The sequence below is a fragment of the Mustela nivalis genome, assembly GCF_964662115.1.
Source record: "Mustela nivalis genome assembly, chromosome: X".
Lineage (NCBI taxonomy): Eukaryota > Metazoa > Chordata > Mammalia > Carnivora > Mustelidae > Mustela > Mustela nivalis.
The window spans coordinates 100,310,486-100,324,793 of record NC_139040.1 but is presented as its reverse complement, the minus strand read 5'-3'; the positions used below and the strand labels follow the sequence as shown (position 1 = coordinate 100,324,793).

The 14,308-nt window shown below is 37.9% G+C and overlaps 1 protein-coding gene across 4 annotated transcripts in view; it reads right to left on the bottom strand.

Annotated features, from left to right (window-relative positions):
• The window catches only part of RPGR (retinitis pigmentosa GTPase regulator), a 147,995-nt gene that overhangs the window by 122,619 nt on the left and 11,068 nt on the right, over positions 1-14,308 (bottom strand). For all 4 annotated transcript variants that reach the window (XM_082717893.1, XM_082717891.1, XM_082717892.1 and 1 more), the window contains exons 7-11: positions 13,362-13,520; positions 7,793-7,948; positions 4,503-4,627; positions 3,294-3,479; positions 2,159-2,330 (exon numbers count right to left, since the gene is read on the bottom strand). In XM_082717893.1, coding sequence (XP_082574019.1) covers positions 2,159-2,330; positions 3,294-3,479; positions 4,503-4,627; positions 7,793-7,948; positions 13,362-13,520 — 798 coding nt within the window. The remainder of the gene's footprint in view (positions 1-2,158; positions 2,331-3,293; positions 3,480-4,502; positions 4,628-7,792; positions 7,949-13,361; positions 13,521-14,308) is intronic.

Here is a 14,308-nt window from a genome sequence, read left to right as displayed (position 1 = left end):
ACTGGACTGGAGGACATCACTCCACTGATTAAAAACCTTTAAAGACTTTGTATTGCACTTAAGAAAAACACTCAAACAGGCTTCTCACGGCCTATAAAATCATGAATACTTTTTTCACTCTTCTCTCCAACATCTTGTCTAGCCTTTTCCTGCACTCTCTAGCTCCAACAGTCTTCTTTCCTTTTCTTATAAACTGCCTCCAAACCTTTGCCTCTATTACTTTCTTTGCCTAGAATGCACATAACCTCTCTCTTCATGTGGCTTTCTTATCCTTTATGTTTTAGCTTAAATGTCACCTTCTCAGCAAGGTCTTCCCTGACCTTCCTCCCTCCACGATAAACACTGAAGTCTGCAAGTAATTTAGAAGAGGTCCTGTTATATGTTAGATATAACTTGCAGCATACTTTTAAGACAGTTTCAGCGAACAGTCACAAAAAGATAAGAAATAGCTTTTCCTTTGGCTCTAGCTATAAAACTCTGTATATGTTCATATTCAGATCTCTTGAAGTGGGAAACAACTTCCTCCAAACCACAAACTTCTCTTTTCCTTGTACAAACTGTTGTCAGACTCCACTTTTTCCATGTACAGGCCTGAAAGGTGTCAGTGACGCTTACCTCAAAGCAAAGCATAAAAAAGTTCTCTGTGAGATGCAAGGAACTGGCTCATTATCAGGGGCGCCTGGGCGGCTCCGTCGGTTAAGTCTCTGACTCTTGGTTTTGGCTCAGGTCATGACCTCAGGGTCCTGGGATCAGCATGGATCATATTTGAGATCCTCTCCCCCTACCCCTCCCCACACTCGCACACACACACACACTCTCTCTCTCTCTCAAAATAAATAAAATAAACGTTTGGAAAAAATACAGTAAGAAACTGGCTCATGATCAAGGTTCTAGTTGTAGATAATATTCTATTCCCACGGTGCACAACTCTTGCTTTTACTACTTCAACTTTTGATCCCAAAATACTAAAATTTATCTGTGCCATGGTTCTTAATCACAGGTACCCGGATCATCTTAATTCCAAACCTACTGTTTATTCTAATCTCTTGACCCTGGCTTCTTGTCCTGCCCCTACTATTCAAGCATGTGTCCTGCAATAATACATACACACTCCTAAGATACACAAATGCCTGTAAACAAAATTCTTTCCAAGAGGTGTATAATAATTGAAGAGCTGGGATTACAATTTAAAATACAATGTGTATCTATAAGGCAGTGAGGTAGAAGTGTTAATAATAACCAACTATAAAGAGCTTCCTAGAAGTGCTAGGCTCAATGGTAAGTATTTTATATACCTTATCTCATTTAACCTCAATCACTCTAAAGGAGTATTACTATACCCACTTTAAAGATAGGAAAACTAAGGGTTAGAGGAATTAAGTAACTTTCCCAAAGTCACTGACACAGTTAATAAATGTCAGGGATGGCATCTTACCCCAGCTCTACTTAACTCCATGCCCCATGCTCTTTTTTTCTTTTTTGTCTTCTTTTTCTTGAGAGAGAGAGCACGTGTGTGCACGCATGCATACAGGTGAGGGCAGGAGAGGGTTAGGATCAGAGGGAGAGGGAAAAAATCTTAAGAGGGCTCCATGCTGGGCAGAGCTCAATCCCACAACCCCAAGATCATGAGCTGAGCTGAAATCAAGAGTTAGAAGCTTAACCAACTGAGCCACCCAGGTGCCCCCATGTCCCATGTTCTTGACCACTATGGTATACTGCTTAAATTCAAGACTTCACATAGGTCCAGAAGATCCACATTCAAATCTGACTCTCTTCATTTATAGGCTGAGTGACCTTGGCCAAGTCACTCAGTCTTTTCAAGCCTTGCTTCTCTCATCTACCAAAATGAAGAGTTTAGAACTCCCACGGATTTCACAGAGTTGCTTCAGGTTTAAAGGAGATAAGGTAAGAGAAGGTATTACATATTCTATGCATTGCTCTATAAAAATATGCCGCTATTATTATTATGGGGTTTTTAGGGTCACTAGTGATGCTTTATATTTGTAAGAGTAATCTGGACTGGAACTCGAACGAGAGATGTCAGCCTCCAACTAGGAAGAAAACAATTTAATTTGCAAGAGCATCCTAACATAAATATGACACTAATAGGCATAAAAGGGACCCTTTGCCTGTGAGCAGACAGGATATCAGCTGTTACCTGGTTCCACTAGTTGCACGGGGTCCTCCTTTTCAAGTATCATTTTCCCTGGCCAATTACCTGCAGACATATAGAAAGGAACTGGGGTGGGGGAAAAGCTAACAGGTGGCACAGAAGTTCCTTCAATTGGAGGTAGTGTTCGTGTCATTTGAAAAGCATCAGGCGATCTCTCCTTAAAATAAACAGGTTAAATAAACTGTTACATGATATTATATGTTTAGTATTGACAGAAACTACCCCCCAGCTACTAAAAATATTTAAGAGACTTCAAAGTTGCCCACTGTCCCACATTCATCTTTAAATTATCACCAAGGACTCAAAAATGTTTTGTTCTGTCATCTCTGTATCTAAGTTGCTCTAAATTGTTAATTTAGAAGCCCGTTTTTCACACGATGGATAAAAGTGTATGTATATTCTCTCTGCTTTCCTTAGGAAACAAAAAATTAGTCACAAGACCTAAAAAACAATAACTACAAAATACTGCTATTTCTCAGTCTTTCCATATGTACTTTTTCATAACCAAAAGCCAAACTTAACCTTTTTACTACCAAGGGAATATGTTTTGGAACTTCAAGTAACTTTTTAAAAAAGGGATGTCTCCTTTAAATATTATTTGGCATTTTCTTTTTGTTTTTTTAAATACAAGTGCCATCGAAACAATAATTCTAAAGCAGAATGAGAACCTCTAAATTTAAGCGAGAAAGAACATTCCCTATCTTGAACTGCAGTCCTTATTTCTGTTTCCCACATTTCATTGTTTATAGTGTAGAACCTTCCACGGCTCACGAGGTGTAACTAAAAGATAAAAAGCAAAGTAAAAGTCAATCCATATAGAGTTGAGAAAATAATTCAGCATTCAACCTGAAGTATGAAGATAGGCCTCTAAAAGGATGCTTTGTATCTTTGCTTTGTATCCACTCTCTATTAACTCAAGGTTATCCATGATTATTTGAATTTTCTCACTTGTGTGTTGAACAGCTTAACTCTGAATTTGCTTTAAGTTTGTAAGCCTCCAACTCTAACCATTTTATTTAGTCAATCTATCTTAAAAGACCCTTTTTGGTTTAAAAAGAAAATGAATTTTTTCCCATTCTGTTTGCAGGGCCATGATATAGAACTGGCCACAAGCCTATACCCTCTCTCTTCGCCGCACACGTGCTGGTAGAGTTCTGTGCAGTACACTGCCTGGGCTCAGATCGCTGAGGAGCAGAGAAGGCGCTGCAGGAAAGTAAGAATCGTTGCTTTCTTCTAACTCCAATTCTTCTGTCCCGCCGGGTCGCGGAGTGGCAAAAACAAGTGTGTGGCATCCACCACAAGCCACCTGTAGCATTAAACCACAGATTGATTAATCAACATTGGTTTCAAACACAAATAGGTTTTTAACAGTTTTCAGCTACAAAACATTTACTTAGTGGTAAACTTCCTAGGTAGTCAGCCATCTCCTCTCCTCCCAAATACATACACACACACACACAGACACACACACACTAATGTGTCTTCTTTAAACACTACAATTGAAAATTAGAACAAGTTTACACACCATTTTCCTTCCAATTCTGTTTCTCCTCATAAAAGTTGAGAAAATGCTATTTTAATCTGAGAGTAACATGAACACCTTGAAAAAATCACCCAGAGAAGTTCTACTTGGAAAAAAAGTGATCCAAGAGGAAATCAACCTCTTGGGATAATTATATCTCCAAACCTTTTTCTTTACATGAACACTTTTGAAGTTCAATGCTTTAAAGTTCTTAGAGCAAAATGTAACCATGCATGATGGTGGAACATGAAAATTAAACCAATATTCAAAGAATTTTGAGAAATAACTGATTTTCAATAAAATGCCTAAAAAACCATTGTGTAGTATTTGTAATACACAGATTTTTTAAAGCAACCTTATAGTGTTCTTCACAGTGATTATAAGAACGCATACTCTGGACCTTTCCTTCATAACATTGTGAAATTATTATTACTATTTTAAATAAGCCTCAGTAATATCTAATTCAACAAATATTTATAGGTGATTGTCAGATACTCTGCTGGCTGCTGTAGGAGACAACAAGCTTTCAGGCATGGCACATTTCTGGTTCTCAAGAGACACAGGGGAGCAAAGCAGGAGAGTCAAGATTAGGGTGAAAAGGACAATGTTCAAAGGAGAATTAGGAAAGGGACAGATTTTCTGAGTGGCATGATGTCTGACATTTGGCTTTTAGGAAATGAGTATACTCATTAGATATAGGCATGATATTCTTTCACACAAACATAAAAGTACCTATTTTCTATGAAATACTGCACGACTCAAATATAGGAATATGACAATGTAAACAGGGAAATGTTATGTCCTTACCAATTGAACTATAAATCTCAAAAAATTGGAGCACAAAGTGGGAATGAACTGATTGGTAAAATTCTCCAGTCCAAGTCCCAATTTTCCATGTCGACCATCCCCAAAAGTATACATGAGACCTAAATCTAAAATGCAAAAAAAAAAAAAAGAGAGAATTATAAAGACTTACTTGTATGGACCTATTTGTATATAAATATATCTACTTATTTCTTACGTTGCAATTATAATTTCCCCCTCAAATGCTGCACCAAGTTTACTCTGATCCATTGATATTTCCACACTCTCTATGGTCTCTGTGGTCCTGCACGAAACACTAGGCAATAGATACTCTGAGAATAAATCACTAAGCCGTTGGTGGTTTGTGAATTTGAAGCCCAGTCGTGTGAGGACTGTGTGGAACAGCAGCAACCCAGCATGAGCTATCTCTAGATACGCACCATCTTCTCCGGGGGAAGGAGATTTTTGGAGTCTGACCCCCTATGTCCCAATACAATCTAGTGGAAAAACACTCAGATCTCTCAACCTTGGCACCCTGGACATTTAATGCCAGGTAACTCTCGGTTGTGTGGGTCTGTCCTGTGCCCTGCAGGATGTTCAGCAGCATCCTTGGCTCCTACCTACTAAATGTCCATAAAACACCCTACCTCTGCAGTTGGGACAATCAAAATACGTCTCCACTGTTGTGTATCTTGGGGCAACAAGATGGCCACTGGTGGAAAACTAGTGGCTTAGATCAATCCAACTGTCTTTTCACTAAGTCAGCCCTGGGGCTGTGGAAGCTGCTCAGGGAAGTGCCATAAATCGACCCCAGTGACTAGCCCCCATAGTAATGGCAAGGCCTCTACGGCCCACAATAATGTAAGGGGTCTTCCTGCTGCTCCCCAGTTCACCCCTCTGCCCACTGCCAGAGCAACTATTCCAAACCTTCAGTACTCTTCTCAGGCCCTCCTTCACCCCCACTCTCTCAATTGGCGGAAAGTGCCATGGAAGCAGAAGGAAGGAAAGGGGGCCAGGATGGTTGCCGAAGAGGCGGAGTTTCCTTCTGGTCTGGGGATTAGGGGAGGCTTTTAAACAGACCTGAAGGATGATTAAGGTTTTAGCTGCAGGAAAACACATACAAATGCTTTGAATCAAGAGAGAACATAACACAGTTAAGAAACTGAAAGGCAACCAGTGTGCTTGGAGCACAAAGGGGACAGTGGTATGAGAGGAGTCTGAAGAGGTAGGAAAGAACCATACCACAGAGGACCCTGTTGGTTCATATTAAGAATTTAAGAATTTCTGAACTCTATCTTAATGGCAATACATTGAATGAATGGTTTTAAACCAGGAAATGGTAAGATCACATCTGGGAACTTCTAGTTTAAGATGGTAAAGTAATCTCATACTAATAAAATCCAAGAGAACCAAAGGAAAAATGCTGAGAAATAATAACATAATTCAGTAAGTGTCAAGCTCAGAAATTAATACAGAGGGGTGAATGGGTGACGTGGTCGGATAAGTGTTTGAGTCTTGGTTTCAGCTCAGGTTGTGAACTCAAAGTTAGATGAGATTAATCCCTGTGTTGGGCTCTGTGCTCGGCATGGAGTCTGCTTTAGATTCTCTCTCCCTCTGCCCCTCCTGCTTATGCACTTGTCCCCTCTCACTCACTGCTCTTTTTCAAATAAAGAAATCTTTAAAAAAAACTAATAGGTAAAAAGATCCCCTATTAATAAACAATAACCATATTTAAACCCCAAATTTAGACTCTTATAATTCTTATCATCAACTACATATTTCCCTTCTTTATATACATTCCTTATCATTCTTTTCTCTTCTTCTTCCTCTTTTGACCCTTGATTTCTTTACCCGAAGTGCTAATTTGTAGGCTTTGTGTTTTAACTTGATTATCTTTACCAGAAAAGATAAACTCTGATCCAAGCTACCTGATTGCACTTCCAACTTGAAAACTTTTGTAAACCACAAGTCACTGGCTACATAATGCAGAACTGGTAAGAACTTACAGATAACTCACTACACACCTCTCATTAGTCCTGGAAAAAAAATTCATAACACCTTTCTCCTGAGAAAGCTTTATGAGCAAAAAGCAAGCAAAAGCAATGTTCAATTGTTTGTACTATAAGTTCTTTCATCAGGGGAAATAGTAGTATGAAAGTTTAACCAAATAATCTAATTGTGTGTTAGATGAGCCATAAAAAGTATGTATTTCCCATCAAAGGCAATTTAGAGTTGATGAAAAATAGCAGTTTAAGGACAGTGAATTGACATTAGGACTTTGCAGTAAGGGATATAGATCAACAATTCTTCTGGGACTATGAATGAATAATAATTCTCTACATTCTATATAGTTCTATTTCATGCTATATTAACATGGACATTGACACTTGAAAATGGGCAGGTAGTTCTCTCTGAAAGGCTCTTTAGGGAAGGAGGAACAGTGTATGGTAGTATACATTGTATTTGTGGATTACTCGTTGTCCCAACTAGATACCATTAGATGAGTTCCATTTAGCAGTAGCTTTTTTAGAAAGAAGGAAACAAATGAAGAAATATAAGTATATAGTTTATTTCAAAATACTCTATGATCTCTACCTTTTTAATGCTTTACTTCATTTGCAGATAGAAATAGTGAATTACAGGGGCTTTTGTTCCAAAGCAATCACAACTGTGGAGTCTAACAATTACCTACAGGGAAGAGAGTTATTTCTAGAGTAGAATCTTCACTGAGTCCGTAGGTTGAGAAGTAGGCCCAAAGCAGTGTCTCCCTGGATAAAGGAGAAAGTACAGAGCAAAGGGTCTAGGGGAGCCAGGTATCTGCCTAGTGCCCTTTGAGGTGCCTTTCTATCCCTGCGGAGGAAGTAGCGAAGAGTCACTCCTGAAAACGCCTCCTAGTGGCAAAAGCTTCACAGGCATTAACTCAGCCTGTACATAGCTGGGTCAGACTGAATATGGACAACATTTTAAAGTTCTTCTCCGAGTTAAGAGCCTTCAAACTGTTGCAGTTTCAAAAAGATTCCAGCCTTCTGCCAAAGTATAATATGATATTACCTCTGACAACACTGACTTGTTTTGAGGTTCTAATCTTTAGATCATTTATACTGATTTGAAATTGAACTAAAATGTTAAAAAAGAGTTTACAATTTTACACTTTGGCATATTAAACAAGAACTTCCATTTTCTCAGTCACTGATTCCTTTGCTTACGCTAGATACATTCATTCCACACAGTTTGTATTTTGTAGTAAAACATACCCCATTCTAGATATATGTAACAGAAATTCTCATCTATACCTGTTATCAGAGCTGTGTGATTTTCTCCACAGGAAATAGAACTTATTTTCTGATCCGTAATATGCTCAATGACTTTGGGTACTGAAGTTTCAAAAAGAAAGGTACCAAGACCCAGCTGACCAAACTGTCCGAGCCCAAAGGTATACACCGCTCTCTCTGAAAGGGAATGAGCAAATATAAGAAAAAGATTGCAGGGAAGCAGAAACTGTCACCATCATATCTAGAAAACTGTGACATTCAAACTTTCTTAATGAAAGTTAGGTGCCTCTGAAATACCCATGTAAGAATACTGAATACTTAGGTATACATTCTCAATGATGGAGGAGAAGAAAAAAGCTATGGCATGGGCCTGATTTTACCTTTTACATATAACCATAAAAAGAGTTGTTAAAGACACATCAGTCAGTGAAATACCTAACATGTCCCTATAAATTACCACTTAGCTCTTTAAAAATAGCATCAGTTGTCATTAAGCTAATTCCTTTCATTACCTTAAAAAAGTGGGGGGGGAGGGGACAGTGGGGCACCTGGGTGGCTCAGTCGTTAAGCATCTGCCCCTCAGGTCATGATCCCAGAGTCTTAGGATCCAGGATCCCTGTTCAGTGGGAAGCCTGCTTCTCCTTCTCTTACTTCCCCTGCTTGTGTTCCCTCTCTCGCTGTCTGTGTCAAATAAATGAATAAAATCTAAAACAAACAAACAGAGTAGTGTTTCCTACAGAAAAACTCCTACTTCTCAAAAATAGTTTAACAGAACAATCTATTTTGTAAAACAATTTCAGAGGAGAATTTGCATGAGAATTGAAACTTACTATAGATATGCTTGATTAACTCACAGGTAAAGCTCTTTTACTAGGAAGTGCAGTAATAATGAAAGGGGGACAAAAGCTTTTCCTTTATATTAACGTTTTTTAAGTGACTCCAAAGGACCTCCAATAACTTATTAAACATTAGCTCACATGTTCTCGAGAGATGGAAAAGCACAAAAACAGGATAAGTGAGTGGTGATGAAAGGATCCCTTTACAGAACTCTGGCTGGCCCTGAGTCAGGAAGCATGATCTCTTCTCCAAAGCCCCACACATCACCTTTCCATGCTACAGAAGGAAGAGGAAGAGCTTTGGTTTCAGGGAGGAGTCCACACCTCCATTATTACTAGAGGGGGAAAGCAGGCCAGTTACCTAAACTCTCTGATGTTATAATTCCTAACAGGGTTGCTGGGAGGCTTATATGAAAAAACATTCAGGCAAATTTTAACACACACTAGGAAATTTTTTTATAAGATTTTATTTATTTATTTGACAGAGAAAGATCACAAGTAGGCAGAGAGGCAGGCAGAGAGAGAGGGGGGAAGCAGGCTCCCCGCTGAGCAGAGAGCCTGATGCGGGACTCGATCCCAAGACCCTGAGATCATGACCTGAGCCGAAGGCAGCAGCTTAACCCACTGAGCCACCCAGGTGCCCCAGGACATTTTGTTTTAAGAACATTTTTCTAAAAACTAACTAATCAACTCATCTCATTTCTGACAGTGGAGGATCCTGAGGAAAACATAACTATCTACTGTTATATGGTTTTACATTCTTCCTGTCTAATAACACTTCACAAATAAGCCAGAGAGCTCATACCTCTTAAAGAAAATAGGCTGTGTCAAGGATATGAAGCCACACTGAGGCTATGGCAAAACATCCTTATTTTAATGTAAAAATTAGTATAATAACCGTATGGCATGTCACCAGTTCCGAATGTCGGATTAAAAGTAGAATGCTGGGTAAATGTTGTTTCGTCTTATGGTGTCGCTTATCTCTCGAATTCTCCCCTCGTGGTCCAGTAGCTGTTTGTCCCTCTTTTGCTCAGCTTCTTTATTCTCTGTCATTTGGTCTTCTATATCACTAATTCTTTCTTCTGCCTCATTTATCCTAGCATGAGGGTTTCTGGGGGGAGGGGGTTTGGGAGAAGGGGGTGGGATTATGGACATTGGGGAGGGTATGTGATTTGGTGAGTGCTGTGAAGTGTGTAAACCTGGTGTTTCACAGACCTGTACCCCTGGGGATAAAAATATATGTTTATAATAAATAAATAAATAAATAAAAAGAGTAACAGCCAAAAAAAAAAAAAATGTTTTCTTGTTTTACAAAAAAAAAAAAAAAAAAAAAAAGAATGCTGGGTAAATGAAAACAAGTGTCCATCTCTAGCTGGCCAATAACCACTTTAGGTTACGTGGGCTATCTGAGATGAGCCTGTGAAATGAGGCCATATAGGCAGCCTGAATCACGTGATAAAAGCTTTGTTCCTTACCCTGTTGGGTTTGCTTTCAGGTACTGGGCTGACACTTCTAAAAAATTTTTAAATTATTTTTATTATCATATAATGTATTATTTGCCCCAGGGATACAGGTCTGTGAATCGTCAGGCTTACACATTTCACAGCACTCACCATATCACATGCCCTCCCCAATGTCCATAACCCAACCACACTCTCCATACCCCCCTCCCCCCAGCAACCCTCAGTTTGTCAGATTATGAGTCTCATGGTTTGTCTCCTCTTTTTTTTTTTTTAATGACCTAACATTCTTTTTTTTTAAACATGTAACAACTAATATAATTTTTGGTCTCATCACCTTTGTAACATTTAACAATGTAATTCGATGCTAACAAATGATACCCTATTAGGAAAACAGGTTTTAGTAGGTGGCTTCATATGAATACTACTCTAGTTTCTCAGAATACATTTGATTTCATGAACAGTAAATTGTTGCCCTGTAGAGATCATGAGTTTGTCCAAATATAATCTAGAGGGGCGCCTGGGTGGCTCAGTGGGTTAAAGCCTCTGCCTTTAGCTCAGGTCATGATCCCAAGGTCCTGAGATCGAGCCCCACATCGGGCTCTCTGCTCAGCAGGGAGACTGCTTTCCCCCCACCTCTCTCTGCCTACTTGTGATCTCTGTCAAATAAAATCTTTAAAAATATATATAATCTAGAAAAGCTAAGTTCTTATTTTTCCTTGGGATCCAGATTTCACTGTGGACCCTATCTTACAACCAGGACTTTCTTGGCTTTTGCTAACGCTGACAAAGACATACATCTATCACTCTGCCTCACTTACCCTTTCTCAGCAGTCCACTGTTTCCCTGATTCAAAGGAGAAACTAATCATAGCATCGCCACAACCAGTAGTTTAATTTTCTCACCTCTTATGGTCACATGGAGTATTACATTTTAAATAAATTCACTGGCAATGAACTAATTTAAATTATCTTTGAAGTATTTTAATGAATGGTACCCAGAAATATTTTAAGATCAGAGTTATAGACAAAAGGAAAAACAATGCTAGGGAAGGCCACCCCATAAAATCATCTAATTCAAACCCTTTCCTTTGGTGAAGAGAAATCTCTAGAACAGATGGTTAGCTATTCTTTCTTTAAGGTCTTCAAAGTATCCTATAACTCTTAGGTATTCCGTTTAGTACTTAGTCAAACTAATAATCAGTATGTGCTTCAGGTCCACTTCTTCATCAGTTAGGACTAACTATTATATCCATACTGTACTCCAGAACACAGCTTTCTCACCAGGGCTGGCTCATAATAAAGCTCTCACAGGTCCATGGGGAAATGTGAAAAATAGGCAAAGCAGTAAACTTTCCATAGAGATAAGTGAATATAATTTAAGAGGGTGTCTTTTACAATAAAATTGAGAGCTCCTTAATTTTTATTTTGAAATGCCCCTTTATTTATGATATAACGGTGAAAAGGTTGCGTTTGGCCTGCAATACCCTCATTTAGTCAAATGCAAATCAGAAGATCACAACCATCTGCTGGTCTTCATATTTGTGTCACAAGATTAAAAATCTTAAAATACAATAACTTTACTAGTCTGTGAGATCCCAAAGTCTGCAAAAATCTAGAGAGAATAATTTCTGGCAACATAGTTTTTAACCTCAAAATTAAGTCCACAGAAAGCTAAACGTCTATAATATTGCAAAAAACCCCCACACTTCTGTGTATTTTAAACTTCTAAGCATAATTAAAAGTAACATGGATTATCTGGGTGCTCATTTTATGTAACAATACTTTAAACTATATAGTTGAGATGTTATTTTTATATAATCGACATTTGTGTTCTTTAGAATAACCTTCAGTCACCTAATAAATGTTTGTTTAAACTAGAGAAATTATAGAACACATAAAGAATAAGTTGAACTTCTGCCTACCGAATGCATTTTCAGATAATTTATAAAGATTAATTTCTAAGTTTAATTCCTAAAATAAATCTTCTTAAAAATATATGAAAATCCATTTTGTTAACAGAAATTCAAAGAAATCTTAAACCTCAGAATTATTTCCAAATATAGAATGGAGGCCTTGGAAAAAAATTATTTCTAACTTGGAAACAGAGTTCATCTGGGAATTGTAATTCTGGGAAATCACCACTTAAAAAGCATGACTTGGACTAGAACAAAAAGTCAAGGAAAAGCGATGTAAGAGAGGAAAATCGAAAGATAAAATATCGCACAATCACCTAGCAACATTAAGCATATCATCTGAGAACTGGATATTATTCAAAATTTGCCTGCAACACTGCTAACTTTTGGTTACTGAAGATTAAGTGGTGACTTCAGAAACTTGTTAATTTCTTTTGGACCAAAAAAAATATAACAATTCACTAGCTGTATTCCATGTATGCTACTCAAATTAATGCCGAACAAATCTAAAGGCAGCAATTCAGTAAGCATGTTATCAAGTAGTGTGTATATCTTACCATATTGACTAGAATCCTGAAAAATGAAATGTCATACCAAATATAACATTCAGAAGTCAAAATTGACATTGCTAATAAGTGTCTAACTTTCTTTTATTATTTGTAATTTAAAATCTTAACACTTTTTGCTAAATTACTATAATAGAACATAAAAATGCAAAATAGATTACCAAGTTTTATATTCTGAACATTAGAAAGAGAAGAATTATCAATGATACATAGAAAATAGCATGAACAGGGGAAAGAAGGTATTTCAGGAAAAATTATACCAATTTTAGAGAAATATAGAATACACACACACACACACACACACACACACACGAGGAAAACAGTCTATCCTTGAAAACAAGCTAAGAACAATTATCAGCTGCCAAGAAACATGTGAAGATCATGAAAATGTCCATTATGTTGGCAAAAACAATTCCACAAGATTCATTTTTTTCTACTTACAGTTTTCTTCAATAGGCCAAAGATGTGTAGAAACTATGGAAATCAAAGCTAGAGATTTTAATGAAAAGAGATGCAAGGCCAGTTTGTAAGCTCCTAGAAGCACAGACTAGGATGGTGGCGCCAGGGGCTGGGAGGGGGAAAGGGGTGCCCCTAATCAATGAGTATAAGGTTTCAGCTTTGCAAGGTAAGGTCTAGAGGTCTGCTGTACAACACTGTGCCTATAGATAACAATACTGTATTAAAGACTTAAAAATCTGTGAGGAGATTGGATCAGATGTTAAGTATTTTATCCCAAAAGAAGAAAATGAATGTAATTTTTTTTTATTAGCCACCCCAGAAAGCAGGGCATGGAGCAGCAGGAGCCACACATACCTGTGAGAACCACGGTGTGCCCTCCACCACAAGCTACTTGGACCACCTTCTCAGGAATTCCAGGCACCGGCTGGGGCATTCTGTGATTGACCAGCAGCTGATTGGGAAGACCTAACTTCCCAGACTCTGGTTCTCCAAATGTGTACAGTTCTCCCTCCGCTGTTGAAGGAAAAGAACAATGATCAAGGACGGCATAATTATGGACAAAATACTAGTGTTTGGGGTACACATTCTCATGTTCAATAAAATATTTAGAAAATGACAACTTGATCAGTTTACACTTAAGATATTTTTACTGGATGGTAAGGAAATCAAGCTAAGATTTTCTTTTCTCCTTGATTATGCTAATCCAATTTCTTTATGAATTCACGACCATCGCTACTAATGAAGTAGAAAATGATTTTAGCTGTTTCACATAGAAACCATCTTACTTCTACTTCCTTTTACAGTAAAGCAAAAATGACTAGACATTAAGCCTCCATTAGGACATGGATTTTGTCTTGTTCACTTGGGTATTCCAAGAACCTAGCAATGTCTGGTATATGAAATATTCAATGAATGCTTGTGAAATAAAAAATTGCTTTTATGAAACTGGTTTTAAGGAAATGCATTTCTGTGTGAATATGTTGACTGAGCCTTAAAATAGCAGATTTTGTACAATTTAATGGCACTTCCTCCAGATTCTCTTTTATCAAGGAACTCGTGACGTTTAATCACTGTCTTGTCCATACCAACACTACTAACTTGCTCTCTTATTATACTTATCACACTATGACTTGAGCTTCTTGAAAGCAGGAACTTCTTAGAATTCATTTCTATGAACTGAATGGAGTTCTATAAGCAAGAATTTAAAAACCTTTGTAGACATATAACCTAATCTGACACAGAACCTGTTGCCATTCATGTCAGGAGAGAGGTAACACAGTAAATCTGGTTGTTTATTATGT